This window comes from Strix aluco, chromosome 7 (genome assembly GCF_031877795.1).
Source record: "Strix aluco isolate bStrAlu1 chromosome 7, bStrAlu1.hap1, whole genome shotgun sequence".
NCBI lineage: Eukaryota > Metazoa > Chordata > Aves > Strigiformes > Strigidae > Strix > Strix aluco.
In genome coordinates this window covers 37,592,419-37,613,633 of record NC_133937.1, presented here as the reverse complement: position 1 = coordinate 37,613,633, position 21,215 = coordinate 37,592,419, and the positions used below count along the sequence as shown (strand labels likewise).

The 21,215-nt window shown below is 42.5% G+C and overlaps 1 protein-coding gene across 5 annotated transcripts in view; it reads right to left on the bottom strand.

Annotated features, from left to right (window-relative positions):
* Positions 1-21,215, bottom strand: part of LHPP (phospholysine phosphohistidine inorganic pyrophosphate phosphatase) — a 96,107-nt gene that overhangs the window by 67,881 nt on the left and 7,011 nt on the right. For 4 of the 5 annotated variants that reach the window (XR_012624051.1, XR_012624050.1, XM_074831489.1 and 1 more), the window contains exons 2-6: positions 14,239-14,426; positions 13,377-13,530; positions 10,094-10,157; positions 8,824-8,916; positions 95-186 (exon numbers count right to left, since the gene is read on the bottom strand). Coding sequence is in view for 3 of the 5 variants with exons in the window: in XM_074831489.1 (XP_074687590.1) it covers positions 95-186; positions 8,824-8,916; positions 10,094-10,157; positions 13,377-13,530; positions 14,239-14,426 (591 nt within the window). In the remaining 2 variants the exon portion in view is untranslated. The remainder of the gene's footprint in view (positions 1-94; positions 187-8,823; positions 8,917-10,093; positions 10,158-13,376; positions 13,531-14,238; positions 14,427-21,215) is intronic. The other variant, XM_074831491.1, reaches the window with a different exon arrangement.

Here is a 21,215-nt window from a genome sequence, read left to right as displayed (position 1 = left end):
GCAGAAAGGTAAATACAAAAATCATTACCTACAGCTATTTCCCCACTCTCTGTGATTGCCCCCACGGAGTTCGGGGTGTGGGGTGTGCACTGACCTGTACTTCCCTGTCCGCACTTGCAGAGCTCTCATCCCGCACTGCTGGGCACCTCCTACATCATTCACAATATCATCTCCAATCATGATGGCCTGTCAAAGCAATGAAATACAGAAAAACTGGTGTCAGGTGAATTTTATTTCTGCCATACCTCACACTCCTTTGACATAACAAACAGCTTGATTTGATGTTTAATACTGCCATCAGACAAATTAAACAAGATAATATTGTCATCGTATTGATTAAGTGTCATCCTACCTTGAATATAATTCATGCTATAGCTCCTCGAGCAATGTACTAGTGCAGTACACATCTGTACAATTTGTAATCAATCACAAAAATCAAAGTGATTTGGCACACTACAAAGAAAATGTTGAATTTTATGAAGTTAGTCCTATTCTGTTCCTAATGATGCATTTATGTTATGCTCCAAGCAGTTTACATTAAGCTTAACTTTTTAAACATTTCCTTAAAGTTGGTATTCTAGAAGACAGCCAAAAGCTTAAGCCTGTGATCACTGAGATGTGTAACTTCGTAGAGCTTGATCCCAACCCATGCTCAGGTTGATACAGAGATGTGGAAAACCACTGCAAAATCTGATTTCTTTATTTTTGCACAAAGTGATATGATATGTACAGGCCTAGCATGGTTTGTGTTACAGTCAGCTTAAGACTATGCAAATACTAATAAACTCAATTGAGTAGATTATCAAAAAAATGTAACTGAGAAAAGCCCTTCTGGCTGTGCTAAAATTTGTCTGAGTGTCCGACGAATACATGTAGCACGCATGCCCACTTCAGAGCTCCTATCTTTGTTAACGATCTTTGTTAAATTGAAGCGTATCAACCAAGGGGACTTTCTCATTAACAACTGCATCTTCAAAATTTCAAGTGCTTATTATCATCCTGCATTAAAAATTATTACTTTATTCTTCAAATTTAAAAATGGTTGGGGGGGCTCATTTTACAGTTTCAACAAAAACCAGCATATACACAAAACAGTAATCTTCAATTAATAAGCAAAAAAAACAGCTTTCAACCTTCCAAAGGCCTTCAGAATTACTCTGAAGAGAACAGAGGCAACACCTAAAACTGTGGAAACACACCAGCTTTGAAAATATGTAATCTAGTTTATCTACTGGATTTTAAAGTATGCTTTTGCACCTTCTGTATCAAAACTGAATTTTATCTAAAATACATTAATTAGTTGCATCTTTAGCCACATGATCTTCTATCTTGCTGACACAGCCTCCTGTTTCATAGACGTCACTGCTAGGCTTTCACAATTATGGCACTTTGCAGCGCTAGAAATTTCTGCCCGAATTCCCGTTCCTTCCAAGTACTTTTGATTATTTTCACACCTGCACATCAGATACACAGAGTCGTTCTGCAAAGTGTTTCTTTTCTTACAAAAGAAATTGCCCTCATATTTTGGTGGTTTGAGCTTTTTCTAGGATCTGTCATGACGGGTCCTCATCCCATGTATGGGGCTTGGGAGGTTAAAAGGCATGTTTGCAAGGGGACCAGGATTGCCTTAGATGGCAGGCGGGTTCCTGAGAGCAGCACCAAGGGGGGACTCCGCTGGGCACGCACAGAAAGCCAACCCAGCGTTTTTCCATCTGTGGAGAACTGATAAATAGGCCCTTGTCAAAGAGGTCATGGGAATGAGGCGCACACGGCAGAAGCAGGGATCAGCTTCTCCAGAAGCAGCAACCAACAGGAATGTTGAGTCTTTTCATACAGCTTTAAGGTCAAAAACATATAGAAAGCCTGTGTTGCAGGCTCTGTTCCAGTTACCAGTTCTGCCACATAGAAAATCCTCTTCTTCCTTTGCCTTCACATGGAAGCACCTCTTTTTTACATAGCATGCAACTATACAAGAGCCAGTTCATCTTTTGTGTCACCCACCCTCCAGTTCCCACTCTGTAAGCAGTCTGCTGGGCAGGACTAAACCATAAATATTGAAGAAGTCTAAAAATACTAAAGCTCCAGAGCTATTTTTATTAAACACCTAATTACCACAGAATCTTCTCCCACTTACTAGGAAAGGAAATCTCAGGATATACCTAAAGCTGCAGCTGAACGGAAGATTTTCTGAGACCATTCATAAACCAAACTGAGCTATGAACACATGTATCTGAAACAGATTCAGCTGATAAAAACTAAATCCTCTTTTGAGTAAAGCACCAGGTGCGGTGTGCAAGATTATATATAGTTGTTATCAGCCCAGTCTATCTTCCATGTTGTTTTTTAATACTGTTCACGTGAGGGACGATCACCACACCTCAGGTGATGGGATGTAATAGGATGCCCTCTCAAGTCAAGGTTCATTTGTCTGGTACCACGATGAAGTAGTTTATTTTGAAACAGTTTATACATGCCCACCCTTGCTTCATTCTGCCTCAAAGAGTCACTTCGAGAGCTGTGGCCAGACTTTGAGAGCTCCTTTAAGGAGCAGAGAGACATAAGGACTTGTGACAAAGGGGTCAGAGCTGGGAAAAACATGCCTGAAGGGAAGGAGCAGCAGCAGGCTTTAGGACAGGTAGCTCTACCTTTCCAGCTCTCTGCTCTCAAAGCCACCAGACAATGGAGGGCTCAGCCTTTTCCATCCTTTCATTATTGGATCATTTTCCTTATCCACTTTGCTCATGGAAATGCGTGTGTTCCTAATAAGATGCCTTCCCCTGTATATAGTTCACCTTTCCCTACCACTCCTCCAAACAAGCAAACCAGCATGAAATGGGGAGAAAATGATGGGTTAATTTTAAGCAATTAGTAAATAAAGCATGCATACACAGATGAGGAAAACAGAATAATCCCACTGTTACATGCAGAGCTGCAAAGAACCTGGCAACACCGCTCCCAGCCAACCACTATTACCAGTTTCCGCCCCAAGATGCTTTGAGATATTTAATCACTCTCAACCACTGGCTTTAATAGTTTATAATCCCCTCTTATAAAATTCCTTCCAACACCTCCCCAAGGGGGACAGGGAATGGTCCCGCAGTGGAGACCCCAGGAGCGGATCTGCCCTCCGCCACCCGCACGCCCTTGCTCAGCCTGAATCCAGGCATGCAGGATGAGATTTCTGAAGTAAAGCCAATTTCAGTCCTGGGTTCTCAAAACCCTAAAACTTAATTTCCTCTGAAAAGGGGAAAGGGCAGAGCGGGGCAGCCCACCAAGCACCCTCTTGCTTGCCGGGGCTGTATTTTCTCTCGTCTAGGCAAGTTTTCCTGCAAGATGCCTGGCAGCTCTGCAAGTGCAGCTGCAGATGAGCAGCGATGCCTGTCCAGGCCAGCTTGTGGCATACGCATACAAAAATGTACTCCAGCCCCCGGGGATTTCACAGATTTACTATCGGTGAAGGGCAATAATCACTAAAGGAGGAGCAATTATTCCCAAATCATTTAGGATTTAAAAAATCATTGGCAAGAAGATAGAGGTCAAAAGGTGCACTGTCAAGGGAAATAAAAAAACTCTACCTGTCAAACCTGGGTTTAACTTCCTTTCTGACTGCAATATGGTAAGAAGAGAGAGAAAGATATAAAACTGAAAGGTCACATACCCACTGAAAGCAAGAATTAAAAGATCCTCGTTCATGTTCACGTTTTACACAGGGATCACACCGTTAATCTGTTCAATTATTCCATGGAAGTTACTTCTTTTGGCTCAGCTAAAAATTTACTAAAAAGAAGGGTGAAAATGCAGAGAGACAGTCTCTCTCATTTTAAGACAAATCATCAAAGAATTAATATGGGTGTAATTTATATTCTCCTAAACCACATAGCTGGTGAGAGATGGTACATGTGGTTGTACACATGCAGTGAATAAAGCACATGTGTGCCAAAGCTGAGTGAAGCCACTGCTGTTGGACAGTCCCCAGCAAACTCAACCCAGATCAGCAGAGATAATGGAGGAGACGAATGTGACCTCTAAGAATTTGGGGGTGGGAAGGCACAATATAATCCCCACTGGATAAATGTCTGCAGTACAGAGATCACCATCACGGTCAGCAATAATACGGGTGGTGTCTGGGCCACAGACCCAGAGTTAGCTGAAGGGGGGACTGGCTCCTCTTACCCACAGAAGTAGCCAACACTAATAAACCTTTAGAGATGCTGGTAGGGTGGTGAATGGGAACCTCATATCTTTTGTCTGCAAACAGAGTTTCAGAATCAAAATCACAGAAAAATGCTTGATCACAAAAGGAATTATGGAGTAAGAAAATGAATGAGGCAGAAAGACAACAATTTTTGTACTACCCAGCCACACTCGTGTTGCAATGCAGTGTTTACTAGGACAAGCTCAGGTACGCTGCTTTGGAGGCTGAAGTCTATGGAGGATGCAAATGAAGAGATGCACAGAAGGGAGTGTGCTAACTTCAACAGAGTATTTAACACAGTGAAGGCTTCTAGAGTCTAACATACTTATGCCTAAACAGATATTTGCTACAGGCTTAATAACCTTAATCAAGCTAAATGTGCCAGGGACATAAAGAAATAAAGCTTATACACAAAATCATGATTAATCATGATTTAATACATTATTAAACCCCTTTACACAAGAAGTATGATGCATTTCCTTTTCTCCCTATACTCCTCAGCCCAACTGGTAAACTCCTAGGCTGCAGGATCCCATACTTCTGTTAATTATGTTTCTACCTCGGAACTACTAGCTGTGCAAACATCAAACACACAAAGGGCATATCGCATGTGGCCTCTGATCTGGCAGAAAGTGTACAACAAGGCAGGTGAAACAAAGAAATACATTAAACCTCCAGGGCAGATTTCCAAGGGCTGCAGGGCCAGCCAGGTTTCAGTAAGCTTTCAGCAGGTCCCAAAGCTTGAAACTTCACTGGGCTGCTTCACTCTTCTTTTGGAGATGGAAAATCTTCCCCCATCGTGGCCAGTGAGCAAGGAGGGGATGCCAGCACGGCGGCAGGTCCTCCGTGCCACTCTCGGGGTGACCTCCCTCTGCTCTCACGCGCCACTAACTCCCACCTGAGACTTGCAGGTGGCAGAAATGGGAATTGGTTAACTACCAGTGGTTTATGCACTCCAGTATGACCTGCCATAACTTCCATTAAAGCAGGACAATTTGCTACAGAGAGAACTTTTTATGATTATATAAAACTACCGGAACCTTAACATTATTTAGGTTTTATTGTAAAGCTGTAAAAATCATCCACTGTTACAGCTGCCTTAAAACATATGAATTAGGCATTTCAGTAACCTTTAAGATGTGTTATTCTTTGTCATATTACTGAATCATAAGATAGGTCTGGTTACCTCTAAGAGGTTTAAATTTCCAATCTATTAAAGTAATACCGGCAATCTGTTATTTCTAGGCCATTGAGGAAAGGTTAAAATGAAAATTGGACTTTGGGGAGTTCCTCCTATTCTAAGTGCAGGTTGAAAACATCTCAGCAGCAGAAGGAAAAGTCAGGGTCTCGGTAAGAAGCAGTTATCAAGGGAAACGACTGGTGATAACTTTATTGATTAAAACAGCTTGAGAAATTTAAGATTTGCCACTGTCTAGAATTACTGTGGTGAGACAGCTTTATTAAAAAGGTATTTTTCATTAAAAGTCAGGTGAAAGAAAACTGTAATATGTTTTCAAAAGCACAGCTCATCTAAAATGGTTTAATGATGGTATGGATTAAATGCATTCCACAGGTGGAATAAATTATTGGCAAACATTTTATGAAAGTAAAGGCAAGTAAAACCAGTCCTTGTCATGTCATTACAAATGCAGAGAAGTAGAGCTCATTCAGGAGACAGAATAAAGTGTAATACAGCGCACTACTAATGAACTCACTGAACTGCATATACTGAGTTTTTATCATGATGCATGACTAGCTAAAACAACCTACAAATCCTTCTCAAAAGAACATTAAAGTTGCAATGTCAATGTCAGTTGCAAGGTCAAGTTAGGAAAATATGTCAGAATTAAGGTAGTTTTCTGTGCTGTAACTTGTTCCTCCCTACACATGTGTAGCACGATCCAGGTTTTAACTGCAGGAGCATAGACTATTTTTTCCATAGTCATCATCGAATGGTTTGGGTTGGAAGGGACCTTAAAGACCATCCAGTTCCAACCCCCTGCCATGGGCAGGGACACCTTTCACTAGCCCAGGTTGCCCAAAGCCCTGTCCAACCTGGCCTAGTCAGGGCACAGACTGACTGGTGCCATTATGCAGCGGTATCTACTGTGCTCCTCCTTGGTTAGACATAGACTCCCTTCATCTCAAATCTCTCTGAATACAAAAAATTACACCTACAGACTAGATATATTACTACAACAAATTGATGGCATTTAACACTAGAAACTACACCAAAAAAAAAAAAAAATCTCTGCCAAAATATAAAGTGAGTCAATAGCAGCACTATGGCAACGAGCAGAGAATGAATAAATAATCTCTGCTGAGGACTATTACTGCTTTTCTGTACCCAGAACAAATCCTCCCAAAGTTGATGGGAACCACTCACTGAGGCTCACCCTATGGGAGCATTTTTGCCAGTTTGGTGATGCATTAAATCAAATTTGTTTCCTGGGGCGAAGTTTTTGAGATGGGAGTTCTGGTGTCCTGTCACATCCCTGTAATGACACCCTCCCTCGGTGCCAGGGGCTGACACGGTCCCGACACACTGTGAGCTGGGAAAAACAGTGTCTGAGGACAAGCGCACTGTCCCACCTATGGAAAGGGCAAGCAATGCCACTACACAGGGTCACAAGGATAGAAAACTCAAAAAAGGCATCTTGTCTCCTACTCCTGCACACCAATCGTTTCTGATCTAAGCAGAAAGGAAACACAACCCTTTGTGCATCTGGTTTACACAAACAGTATCCAAGGGCTTGAGCTCTGTGGGTTCTTTTTTTTTTTTCTTTGTTCTTTCTTCCAGCTACTTTGTTCTTCAAACGCTACTCTGTGTCTGAAATGGATTTTTTTGGTTTGTGGGTTGGATGGAATAATTGCCATGGCTGTACCTGGGATATTATGTTCAGGCTGAGGTATCTTGTTACTGGGAAGGTATTGACAAACAAAAGGGAGTACAGAAAAGAGCACCGCAGCAGGTTGGGGTGCAGAGGGACCGAATCACAAGGGAAGCTACTGAGAGCTAAACACGCAGTTTTAGTAAGAGACAACTACTGTAGTGATAACAAGTCTAGAGATAACTGGAGGGAGAAAACATCCAGGAAGGCAAGCAGTTACTTTGGTTGTTACCTGGAGTAAAACTAGAAATAAGGAGATGCAGTTTAAAAGGGAAGTATCCCGATGAATGTCAGTAAAAGCTGCCTGCCCACGAGACCTACTCAGCTGTGAAGACTGTTCCTAGGGTGCTTACAGAAGCCCAGTTGTTTGGCTCACTGAAAACTACTCTGGACAAAACATTAATAAATGGGGAGCGGGGAACACTCCTGCACAGGGAAGGAGATGGATTAGATGGCCTACTAGGTCTTTTCTATCTCCCCACTCTATAATAAAGTAAAACCCAAGCACATACTGAATTACAGAGTCATAATTTCATTTCCAGGCTCTAGGGACCTACAAGCCACCCAAACTTCACTCCTGTTGTTTATAATGTCACCAAACCCCCCTGATGGAATTATTACGCTGTAATTCACTGCTGTCTGTGAGTCATCTCATACTCATCCTTATGTCCTGTGTGACATAACAACAAATCAGTAAAGACGATCTGGGCACAACTACAGCGAGGGGAAAAAATGGGCTGTACTAAGTAAGCAGGGAGCATCACACATTCAGCATGTTTCTGGAAAGCGTGATGAATGCAGTAACACAGGAGGAGGTTTTGAGTCAGTCAGTGCTTCCCATTCACATAAATTAGAAAATATTTTACTTCTGTCTTTCCCTTTTACTAAAAAAAGGTAGTCAGTGTGACACCAAAGGAAATAAGTAACATTTTGGCCGCAATTCCACCATGCTGCAACCTCCAGTTGACAAGTGGACTTTGGGGCACCTCTCATCTTGTGGGGCACAACATCTTCCATAATTCCTTGGGAAACCTAACTTTTATTGTTTTGTATTGTTTTCTTTTGACTCCAAATAAAGGAATTTCACCACAGAAGCACATGTTCTTTTGAACTATATGGTCTGAGAAGAAGGTAAATAAGAAAGCACAACAGAGAGTACAAGTAGAAGGAGAAACCACAGTAGAGAATAGAGAGATGGAAAACTCTAAGTTGGGTGGAGGTATGGAGAGCACAAGTCAGAGCAAAGACAGACACAGGGAATGAAAAGGGAAATAGCAGACAGTCAAAAAAACTCTCAAAAAAGGAGAGAAAATTATGTCATGCCTTTCAGGAGGGTAGGAAGTACAAACAGGGCAGAAGAAATTCAACAGGTCTCCACCTGCTAGCATTTTCCTCTTGGCTGTCAGTTCTCTTTTGTCAACTCTGTATTACTTGATAGAATGGGCAAACATGGGTTTTTTTCCCTCTGAAGCCTTTTTCCAACAATTTTTATTTCTTTTTTTTTTTTAGTAATTCATAGGAAGATCCTGCATATAGATACCTCTCTGCCCCATGTATAACACACTGGGTTTGGAAAAAAAAATATTTGTATAACTACCCAAAGTTTGCCACATCCTCCTGGCCACATTCCCTTCAACCTCTTCTTTAACCTTCTGTGAAAGACAGCAAATCAGAAAAAATGCATCAGTGAGCATAACTATATAGCACAGCCAGTGGTCACAGCATCAAAAACCTTACCTGCTGTGGTGGAACTCCCATTTCTGCTAAGGCTGACTCAAAAAACATTTTTGCTGGTTTTCCCACTACCTCAGCTTGAGCATCACAAGCATACTGGAAAAAAAGAAGAAAGAGATACACATAAAAAATGCTGATCAGAAAAGGATTTGTTCAACTCCATAACTCCAGTCAATTGTATAAGTATGTGATTATTGATTTTTGCCCTTAAATAACACAATGGATTAGAGGGTGAGGTGAATAGCGGAGAATTTGGATAACAGAAGTATTTAATGTTCTCTGGCAGGAGAAAAAGATTCTCCTGAAACACCTCAAGTTATAAACCTGTAACGTTCTCTATCATAAGAGCAGTCTTCAGACTCAATTCCAGTATTGCTCATTTTTGTAAGAGCGTCACTCTCAAAGAACTAGCAAATATCCTTCATGTGAAATGATGAAAAGTACTGGAGAGCCTTAAGAGATGTAAAAGGTTTCTTCAACCATTTGGCCTGTTCTTTAATGGTTCAAGTGACCAGCCTGAGTTGAAAAGCTTAATTCTCCTGCAACCAGTAATGTGCTAAAAAATTTGAATAAATAAGGTCTTTCTAGCTTGTTTCTAGACAACTAGAAGCCTGACCTTATTCTGGGAGGCAAAAGCTCTCCCCAGAACTCACATGGATAGAAATTAATGTGCTGCAAGTATACATTATATCCACTATCTTCTGTGCTTGTATACTCCCCTACTTTGCTTTATTCTCTGCATTCACTCTGTATTATTTTTTTTAATCTCTCTGCAAGCCTATAAAAGGGACCATAATGATTCTCTCCTTTTCTCATCCTTAGGTTGGCTTATCTGTTGGGTTTCAGCTCTGCACAAACTTAATCAGGCTTAAAAACAGGACTGCACTTATGCATCTTGCTGAATAAAGGCCTTTTGCTGTAAACTGTTAAGGGCAAGGGCTGTGTTAACAATGCTACACCAAATATAAAATGGGCCTTCAGTTTTCCTTGGGTATCTTGCAGATAATATTCCATGTTTTCCTTTTCTGGCTCCTTCTTCCAAGGGCCTCACTTCCAATAAAGGTACCACAATGGTAAAAGTTCACATTTTAAATAAAATCTTAAAAAATGAACAAATGAATCCACCCATCTTTAGAATGCAGCAAACGAGTTTCAATCGATGGAAACTTCCTCCACCAAGGTGAGTAATTACAGAAGATGACCCATATTTATACCAGTTACTCTTTGAACAAGGTGCACAGAGCGAGTAAGCATAATGCAAGCTATAAAATACCTCTAATGCCTTCATATATGCTCCAACATCAAGTTTCAGACCATCGGTTTCTTTATAGTAGCGTCTGGAAATGAAAGTGATAAAGTTCCAATGAAATGAAATGTTGGCAGTTAAATACAAAGAAACCACATTTTATTATTTCTGTGCCTATATAGATGTCCATATGGCTGCAACAAAAAGTCAAGTCATCAGAAACTCTGCAGGCTAATTTAACACCAGAAATTAAGTAAAGGACAGGCTCAGTACCGTGCAATGTTTGGGGAAAAGATCTCCAACCAGATGCCCATCTGCATCTGGGACACACCTCCACTGGTTCAAAGGGATTTCAACGAGCTTATATCAAGGATGAAGTTGGCCTGTATTTTACTGCACTGAGTACTAGCTGCTCACAAAGGACAGCAGTTACATTGCTCTTCCTTTAATCAATGATGGAGACCCCTTGGCAGATACAAGGTGAGGGCTGGCACCAACCAGCAGCTGTAACACCTTCTTCAGTATATCTGGAAGGGGACCCAAAGAGTTGATCATCATTGCTTGTCACTACCCTCCCACATGAGGAAAGCCAGGGCACTGTTTATTTGGACTAAGAAAGCCCTCCAAGCTAAATTTTGTTCCTTCTAAAAATGTTCCTGTTGCCATGAAGCTCATAAAATTAGTTAGTATCTTTATGGTGTTTTTCTGGAATAGCAATTCATATTAACATAGGTCTTCCAAGCTCTCCTGATCAGAGCAAAGACAGGTTTCTATATGACAGGAAAAAAAGGTAGGATGAGCAGTCAGTTAAGATTTTATGCCTTATCCTTCTGCCATTTTCGATTATTCAGCACAGCCTCCCTTTAAAATGACCACTTGACCTTTGCTAGAACAGCCATTAACCTTCTATAGTCTAGCGTAAACAGCTTAATTTTCTGACAGTGGCATGACAGAAGAAATTACAAAGCCAATTCCCACTCTCAGCCCAAAACAGATGCTAAATGTAAATCACTCCATTTTCAGGAGGAGGGCATTCTGCTTCAGTGACTCTGACACTTTCGTTTTCTATGGAATGAACTGAAACTTCAACCAAAATCAACCTTCTTGCCCAAGGTAGGCACCTCGTTAAGGTCCACCCAATTACACTGATTATGCACGTTAAAAACGAAGCTGGTTTTTGTGTATGGCCCTTCGCATCAGCCAGGCTTCACTTGTTAGGTGAACAATTAATCCAATTTATAATCTCTCTTCTTTGAGTCAGAGAGCTTACCTACTAGGGCAACACATTCAGAACTCATGGTCACATTACCTAAATGATCAATCATTTTAAAAAAAAATACGCTCATGGTGAAAACTGAGCTCAGAATATCCAAAAATCTATATTTTTAAATGAAAAATAACGTTTCAAAAAATAACAGTGGGTCTGGTTTAGAGCTGTCTACATCAGTGAACGACCAAATAAATAAATACTTTTACATACGCAGGGTACAAAGGCATTTTTGCATCGATCACGTTGCAAATCTTAAAACAAAGGTTGATTCTGTATTTCATTTTGAAAGATGGCGTTATGTAACAAAAGACTTGGTTATTTTACCTACATTAACATTAGCCATTCTGCTGTTGGCTCAACATTTTCTCCTTATCATTCTAAATGAGAAACACGAACTATTTTTTGCCCGTGTTTTCTGATCAGAGTGTGAGTGTCAGTAAAGGCAACACAAAGGATTTAACTGCTCCTTCCCACTGATAAGTTGTTCTACCCAGCTGGATCAAAATCCCACAAACTAAGAAGTCTTCATGCCCATTACAGTCTATTGAGCCACTGAAAAAAGCTGTCACTACAGTTTCCTCAAGCTAAACATGCACAGTCTTTTTTAAGCCCATACATCGCACAGCAGATAAGAAGAACTTCTTCAGGGCTGTTGGGATTTGTCATTACTCAGCGCTGGCATTAATAACCTCCTGTTTCAAATCTCACAATATATCTAACTGAATTATTTTTAGGAAAACATTCAAATTCCCTGATTGGATTTTTCCTGCATGTGAAAGCAGAAGTCAAAATTTACCTTTAATGTTCAGAGAATATTATAAATGTGTTTACAGCCCAGCCATTTCTCAGTATATCCTTGGGGTCTCCCCTAAGGTCTTCTCAGCCACCACACTCTACTCACAACCAGAGGAACATTTACCCCACCTCTAACATAGTTCGGGTGGAGTTTGTGCGTTGCAGCTACTTTCATGAATTGGCAGGGTTTCTACAGTAGCAAATTAAAACTCTCCTGGCTTCTTATTCTTTATGTATAACAATTCTCAAGCCACCAGCATGAAAGTGCTCCCTTATGTAGGGCATGAATCAACCTGCAGAGATGCTAACACCAACTTTCAGAGATGGCATCTTTAAGTACCACTTAAACAGTAAGGAGTCGTTTACGTCACACAGGCCATTAGCCACATCCAGTATCACATCTCAACCACTACAAACGTGGGCAGGATTCAAACCTGGAAGAAGAAATCTGGCTGTTGGCTGAAACAGGGAATTTATGGACCATCTGATCCTCCTCACTATTCTCAAGCTAAACATGCTTCAGGGTGCTGGAAGATCAAACCATCACGAATCCACACCAACGGCCTCTTATCCAAGCATGGCCTGTTGGATTTTTTTTTTATTTGGGTTTCTTTCAACTATTAAAAATCATTTATTTTCAGCTCAGACAGGAACACGTGGCTACAGGCAGCAGTTAAATCAACAGTTCTCATCTCAGATCTTGCAGGGGCAAAGACAAGGAGACAATCAGTGCCTTTAATCCTACTGGCCTCTTGCCATACTCATTCACTTGGGGGGTCACACACATCAAAATCCAAACTCTCCATGATTTCTACAGGTTTTTTAAGAGTCTCTCAGACTTGCTCTTAAAGCAACAAAAGTCCTTCTTATAGTGGCTTACAAAACTACAGCTATTTAACCCTCCCACCGCCACCTGCAAACATATGGATTGTTTCATCAAGGTCTGGCTCATTCTTGAACATTCTTGACTTTGAAGGGTTGAAGACAGGCACATTTTCTGTGCTTATAAACCACGGCATCTCCAGGTTCTCTAAAAGCTGCTACAAATCCTCCTCAAAAAAGCAGCTATATCTGTCACCCTCTAGCAGTTGATGAAACACATCCACACAACTGCTTACTCCACACTGGCTACAGAAAAATGATCACCAACAGCTGAAATTCAAGAGATGCCTCACCCAGTGCTTAATTTCACTTGGGGAAATTGAAAAATGTAGAGACTTGCAGAAGAAACAGTGCTTAACTCACCCTTTTCCAAGGGAGATCAAAACAGGCTTCTCCATCCCAATCAGAACTCGGAAAGCTTCATTAAGGTTTGCATAGGTGAAGTTTTCTGCTGCATCTCCGATAACCACACAGTTGGGGTTTGTTTTATCAATCTCAGCAAATTCAGGGACAAGATCTACAGAAGGAGAAAAAAAAAAAATCCACAAATCCCTTACTATTTCAGATCCCATTGGAACTGATGTTGTTCCCCCAGATTTGTGTTTCCTTTCATTCATTAGACAACACATTAAAAAAAAAAAAAATCCATGTCTGAATCAAGTGTTCTTCAGACCCCTCTATTCCTGACTGGATCTTGCTATTCATCTGTCCTACAACAAAGAGCAAAATAAACCATTTCCTACCCTTGCCTTAGCTCCCGCTGCCGCTGCCCACGTCTCAGTGACTCATTATACCCAAGCACCTAGACCGGAGGCAAACTCCTGGGTAGCTGAATGAAAATGTGTAACAGCAAGGGGAGGATCCACTTCCTTTCTTAATACCCACGTTCTACAGAAGAAAACGTTTTAAAAACCTCTGTCATGATAACCAAGACAACGTAATGTCCTGCGCAAGACCTCACCTATCTCCTAGTCTCTGTGGTTAAGCAGCAGACTCCTCTGTGCACTTGCACAACTCTGTACTTTCACTGTACCACTGCCATAACGGAGATCTCGCTCAAGTCAGACCACTAAGGCTTATTCCACAGTCTCATAACTAAAAGCTTTTCCCTGTAGGAAAACAACAGCTGGGAGCTCCTCCCCGCACAAGCTACAGGAATTCCTTGCCCACATCTCTCTGGGTTGTCCCCCTACATGTCCCAGCATCGGCTGCAGCGTTGTCCCACCATTGTGCACGAGCAAGTGCGGCCTCAGGCTGCGCTCCTTCAAAATGCGGCAGGCTGCTGGTGCTGGGGCAGTGACTTCGGCCACGGAGATGTCAAAGCCCATGCCCTGGAGCTTCTTCACAAAGCCCTCCCGGGTTGCTTGGGTTTCGTTAGTGCAGAACTGCAGCTTCAGACCAGATGCTTTGATCCTGTTGAGTAAAAGTGGCAGAGGGGTTAACCAGACATAGAAAAGGAGCTAAGAGAATCAGCTTTGCTGTTTCACCCCCAATTTGGATAATCACAATAAAAACGCAACGATGGTATTCCAGAACAGGAGCAGGATCCCTTACTGTGACCAAGACACACCTAAAATATTGATTCTGGGCACTACAGGCCCAGTTTTCCTGTGCAGAGTCCCTGCCATAGCATGTAACTGCCCTTCTGGAGCAGAGAGCTAAGCTGAACGTGGCAGCACAGGTGATGTCCACCATCCCCAGGATACCACAGGCTCTCAGGCACACGCTCCCTCCACACATCAAAAAAACCCCAAATCCAGTTCCTTTTCTTTAAAACAGTCCATGGATGTAGACACACGTGACCTGAAGGCACTGCACAGCCGTGAGTACAGCAGCTGGTGTGATACCACTGACTATTAGCATTTTAACTTGGACTTTCACCTTTCCACTTATTGATCACCTGCTGCAGTGATCAGTTGGGGGTAACAGCAAGGCTTTGCACTTCTGCAGACGCCAGGTAAGAGGCCAGCTAGTTGCAACAATGCTTATGTCAACACCAGGGTGGCTTCAGTTGCCTTTATCACTTAATCTCTTATAAAACACCTGCACTGTTACTTGGTGGGTAATCTTGAAAAATACAGTACTTCAACTGATTCATTACTAAATTTTTACAGGTAAATGGCTTCTCAAGGGAAGAAAACATGGTCCCAAGTGCCCAGAGCCAAGGACATGGTTCCTGTGGATCAGTACTCTGCAATCTCGTGCAAGTCCCCTGCCTCTGAGCAGCTTTGTTTCCCGACGCAAGCTGTGGTGACCCCCTGGGGATGTCACAAAGAGGCCTCTTCTCCAAGGATGAGTTGTCAGCTATTTGGAGAACCAATGTATTTCAAAGTGGCCATGGAAAATCAGAAGCATTGAAAACATGTCACGATTTTTTAAAAAAAATATTTGCCAAAGGGACTGTCACTCAGCTCCTCTGATATATTAAAATGCCTAATTTTTGTCAGTTTTAGTGTGACTTTGTACATAATTATCTTTGAGGACCTAAGCTCATACAGGTTAGGATACCTAGGTAAGTTTGGTGCTAGGCTTATAAATTCTTAATAAAATATTATTACTTTTCTTTGTGTTAGGATGAAAAAGGACTTTTCTATTAGGAAAGCCTCTGCATTGATTCTCAAGACAGCAAAACATGCCGGGTTCCTTTTCTAGGGAAGATGATCCCAATTGGTTGGCACAAACACCAAAACCACCTTGAGGTAACGCATCTGATGACGAACTTTCCATCAAAGGGTTCTTAGAAATCTGGTCCTGACTCAGAGAGCCCCTTCTGCTCGTTAAAACTGCACGCCAGTGTCTTCTTCAATAACGCTGGTGATTCATTTCTTTCTTATTATTTGTCTTTCCTAATCATAGGTATGTGAATTATCAATTACACTTAGTGGTTAATTGCCCTTCATAAAGATAGCTTTTCTATTTTAAATTAGGCAGTTAATATATTGTAACTAATAGCATCCACTTGTACATTATAAATATATCTTCATTGATTGGAGCAGTGAATGTGAGATTCACTCACAAGTTAATGAAGCAATTGAGTGAAGAAGTGCAGGGTGTACCCAGGGAATAATTACTGTTAATGAATTATGATGTGACCTTCTCAGAACAATGAACAATTGGTGTGACAGTGGGATGACAGCATTCCACATCTGTTATTCGAAACACGGTTTCAGCTGTAGTTAAAAAGCAAAGCAGTGTAATTTGGATACATAACAAACTTTAATAGTGTGCCATGGTTAAAAAAAAAAAATCTTATTCTAAAGGCAAAGCCTATCTGCATACTCTTAGGAAAAAAATCCCGTGATTCACAACTGCCTAGAAGCAGACATTTGTTGAATAAGAATCTATTCTTTATCTTCCTAAAGGTCAAGGAAATTAATCCAGGAACAACACTAACCACCGACTTGCACAGACAAACCAGCACCCTCACGGGTCAGCTTGGTGAAAGCAAAGACTCAGTTTTGCTATACTACAAATTTAACTTCCTTCTCAAAATTTTAGATGAAAACCAGAGTTACACTTCTGAAAGGCCTGACCAAAGCTGAAGCAGTCTGGACACTTCCTGGCCTGCTTCACGCCTTTGTGGCCACCAGCAATTACCACCTCAGCACATGAGCTAAGCAAATGCTTAGGATCAGGTGAGGTCTACAAAGACTTAGGCCAAGCTGGTCAGAAAATGGGAGTCCTCTGGTGAAACATGAAAAGAACTCTCAAAAATATCCTGGAACACTAAACAAAAGAAAAATCATCAGGAACTCCAAAGAAGGCTTATTTCTACAAAAATACCTTTTCAATGAAAAGCTACCTTTTCCTGAAAAGTTAGTATCTCTAAAAAGACCCTGCGCTAGCTCTCCGCCGAATCCTTCCACAGTCACACTCACCGGTATGAGCATGATTATACACACACTGGGACAAATCCATCCCTGGATCCTCAGCATGGGGACTGTGAGTGGAGCCTGCAGGCCAGCACGCATCAGCAAACAACTGAGAGCTTAAATAATTACAGAGAGCTTTTAACAACAGCTCTACATGAGGGAAATCCTGGCTCCGCTCGTGTTTACAGCAAAACTCTCCTTAAATTTCCATGGTCAGGTTTTGCACCAGGAGGAGGTGTGAGATGCCTTAAAGGTCTCTGTCTAAAGGAGGCTAGATGCTTTGCACAGCAAGTCTATACTGTCCTGGAGGCACTGCTGCTAAACCGACCAGCTCAACGGCAAACCTCGAGCTACTGAGCTGACCCAGCCACCTGCGTTCACATTTTAAGAAGCATGCGCAGAGCAAGTTATGGCAATTTCTAGTGCCAGCAAGCGTGGGGATGTTAGAAGAATAAAGAATAAAATTTGTAATGTGATGCCTTATAAGATAAAGAGCAGGGGATTAGATACCTGCAAGTATGGAAGAATGAGGCAACAGCAGATGAAATACACAACACACATTTTATCAAGATCTCCAGAGTATTACAGATTTATCAGCATCTGTATTACAGAAGCACAGGCACACCCAGGAAACCCAGTCAATCAGGGCTTCAGCTGACTTCCATACATCGTGGCTGTGATAAAGATCCCACTCAAACTCGAGAAGCACCAGAAATCAATCCTGATTAGAGCGCAAGCCGAGCACAGGGACAGGCAGCACTGTGCTCCATGCTGCAGGGACTCTGCGTGGTCCAGGCAGCTGCAGACACCCCGAGGCCACCTCTTGCTCCCCATCTGGGGCCATCAGCAGGCTCACCATCAGACAAATCCACTCCATTTCCAACACGACTGCTCACACCACTCCTAATACCCATGAGCAGGAATGGGGGAACTTGAACTTCACCTGCGTGCGGGGAGCTATGCGTGAAGGGAGAGCAGCTTCTGACCTTTCTGGGTGGCACAAACGGCAAACTCGGCTAAAAGCATCTCTGCAGCAAAAGAAACTTGTCGGAGCCCCTCTCAGAGGGGACGGCAGAGGGTGCAGGGAGCAGACAAAAACCGAAGTGCACCCTTCCAGCTGCATGATGGCAGCGCAGGCACCGGCTGCCCGGGGAGCTGCCATAGCACACAGGCCCTGAAGCAAAGGAACAAGTCACAAAAGAAACTTTCAAGACCAAAATTATGAGCGCTGAACTAACACACCAACAGGTGGGTATGGAGACTTTTTCTAAGCTTTACCAGAGGAGGGATTTAAGCCCATTCCAGACCAAAACAACCGCTCCGTCTCCCAAACAATCCCTAAATCTAGAAGTGGGGCACCCATCCGGCTCCAGGCATGCCGTGAGCACATGTATAGGGGAGAGATGGAAATGAGGTTTTTAATTTCAGCCCCGAGATGCCCCTCATGCTACACCAGCTCTTTGAACTGACCTTTACCTCGTTCTGCAGGAGCAGGACACGACGCTGAGTGACAATGTCCCACAATGCAATTACCGTGCGTCAGATGAGCCGGTCCCTTACAAATCACCTCGAACTTTACACATCTGCTGGCTGTCAGCATCTGCCAGGTTCACTCACCCGAAAATAATGAAAAAACTCTCATTATTGTTCCATAACAGGTAAAGTGTTAGGACAATTATTAGACATCCTGACTGACCTTGTGCAGACTTAACCAACTGCCCTTGCCAACCTTTACGGGCAGCCTTTGGGCATATAAAACACAAAAACTGTTCTTTTAGATGATGTAAAGGTTGCAACACTGGTAGGAAAAGAAGTGTCCCCAGGATTGAGGCTGGAAGCCATCACTCCTTCTTAAATTCACACTGTCCTGCACATTGCAGAAGCAACTAAGGACACAGTATAAGGCTAAACTTCAGACTTCCCATCTTTGGCCACCCTCTTTCGCAGTGAAGGTTTTTCCTAACACGGGAGCAGAAGGAGAACCCTGCCCACAGCCGGCAGGTCCTGTGCAGATGGGCAGTGGGCAGACAGCAAAACCCTGGACGAGGCAACAAGCCTGAGCTTGGCAACTGTCCAACGCTAACTTCAAAGAGGTTTGGAAGAGTGCTGGTTGTAAGAATTCCAGAACCGGCTTTTTATCCTGCTTCAGAAGTTTGGGGTTTTTTTTAATTTAAAAGAAAAGAAAGCGTGATAAGCACTTATGCTATTTGACTCTTTTGCATCAGCAGACAAATATCGGTGTGCTCCAGTGTAAACTTGCCAGCACTCTAATATCATCTCTGAAACACAGGGAAATAACAGTATGGGAGAGTTATCTACCTGCGACCAAACAATAAAGCAAAACCAGGACTTGTGCAGCAATGCCATCCTCCCATCCGGGCAGGGCTAATGTCTGCTTATTGCCCTCTGCAAGGGCCAGGGTGTCGGTGCTGCAGGTAGAACATCTCCTGTCAAGAGGAGATGAAACGGAGCCAAGGACAAACTGAACGTAACGGTCAAAAATAGAAATGACTTGCCTAATTTCTAGGTCAATAGAGAAGAAAGTGTGAAAAAAGTAGAAATTTATACCACTTCTTTAGCCTGCCTGTCTGACAGAGAACCATGGCACATGATATTTAGCCAGCATCAAAAATCACACTCAAAATGACAAATTAAAAGGGGTTTTGCAACAAGAGATCAGTGCTAGTCCTCAACAGTCTGCATAACAGTGGGTAAAACCTCACCCAGACCACAGAACGGTGAGTGATCAGGACAAAGGGAGGTATCAAAATCTTCTGTGCCTTCAGACGCTGCTGACAAGGGGGTCAGGGGATGTTTTTTCATTGCCCACAAAAGCCTCCCTTGGTTGGCCCTGCCACTGCCAGGGAGTAACTCACCTAGCAAGTCACACACTGCTCTACACAGAAGGCAAAACCCCTCTTCTAGCCCCTGCAATGAACAGGTTACATCTTAAAGTGTCAGGCTATGTTACATTTACAAATTAATACAAATCCCTGACCTGATCTTGCAGGTTTTTCCCAGGAGAAACTTCTGGTGCCGGAGCAGCACACACACCTGAGAAGAGGATGCAAAGGGTTTTCCAGCTCCGTGCCAGCTGAAAGCAATAACTCCTTCTGGGGTCCAGCTGTGGAAATGCCTATGGGGGGGGGGGAGTACATTCACTCTGCTTTATGTGCCCTCTGCTTAAAAAGTGTATTTGTGGCAATAATGTATTATCCTTTCTCCGTGAATGTGCATTCATACTATTTCAGTAGCTATTTCAGCAGCAAGCATTTTTCACCTTTAATTTCAGCTTCTGAAATAACACCAAGCAAAACTATTATTTCAAAAGTCTGAAGGAGGCCAGCCATAAAAGAAAAGCCTGCGTCCATCCTTAGTTCATCTGGCCAGTTTTTACAGCACAAGCCTCTCCCAATTCCATAGAAACACTAAACTTCCTGGTGTTTTGTTCAGCGGGTGCGACGAGATCAGAGGACTGTGGATGAAACCCCACACACGCCCCTGTGACACAGCGACCTCGGCTTGCTTTCTGGTTGTTCCTTCTCTATCCCCGTGTCCAAACCTTTCCATTCCTCTGATTTCTACCGTCCTCACAATATCTCCAAACTGCTTAAATCTTGCTGTCACACCTCCGATGCTACTTCCGTGCCCTGATCTCCCAGTGTTTTCATTTACTGATGTCCTGTCATTGGTCCTGAGTACAGTTGAGCTCATTAAAGCTCCCGTTCTCTAGTGGTCCAGCTTTCTGCTCCATATAGCAAGGCTGGCCCAACAAATCCTTACGTACGGCACTTTTTGGCCCTGCTCCCCCTTGCATTCTTGTGTCTGAAACTCATCTCTACATCTGCTATCTCACGAGCACAATTTCCTCTCCAGACCCATATGGCTCACCTCTCTCTATATATAGAAATGGATAATTTGGAGGGAATCCAAAGGAAGGATTGCGAAAGGGATTAAAAAATAGGAGGGCATTACCTTTGAACAGGAATGAAGGCAGATTAATAGGCACATATGAAGGAGCCAGAAGAAAAGAGGCCAATGTTATTTAAGGGTGGGTGAGGGTGAAATAAGAAAGGGTACCGTTGTAAAACTAAAGGCTCTGGAAACACACAACTTTGAGACACTTTTTTGACAGCAAAAACTGAAAAAAATCACTAAATTGTAGTTCAAAGTAAACTTTAAAAACCTACCAATGCCTTTATTTAGGTATTTCAATCATCTGGAATTTTTCAGAGGTAGAAATAAATACTGGAAGTTGTACATCAAAACAAACACAAAGTCCATCTTGTCCTGAATTCCCTACAAAGGCTGCCTCTCTCTGACCACCAAA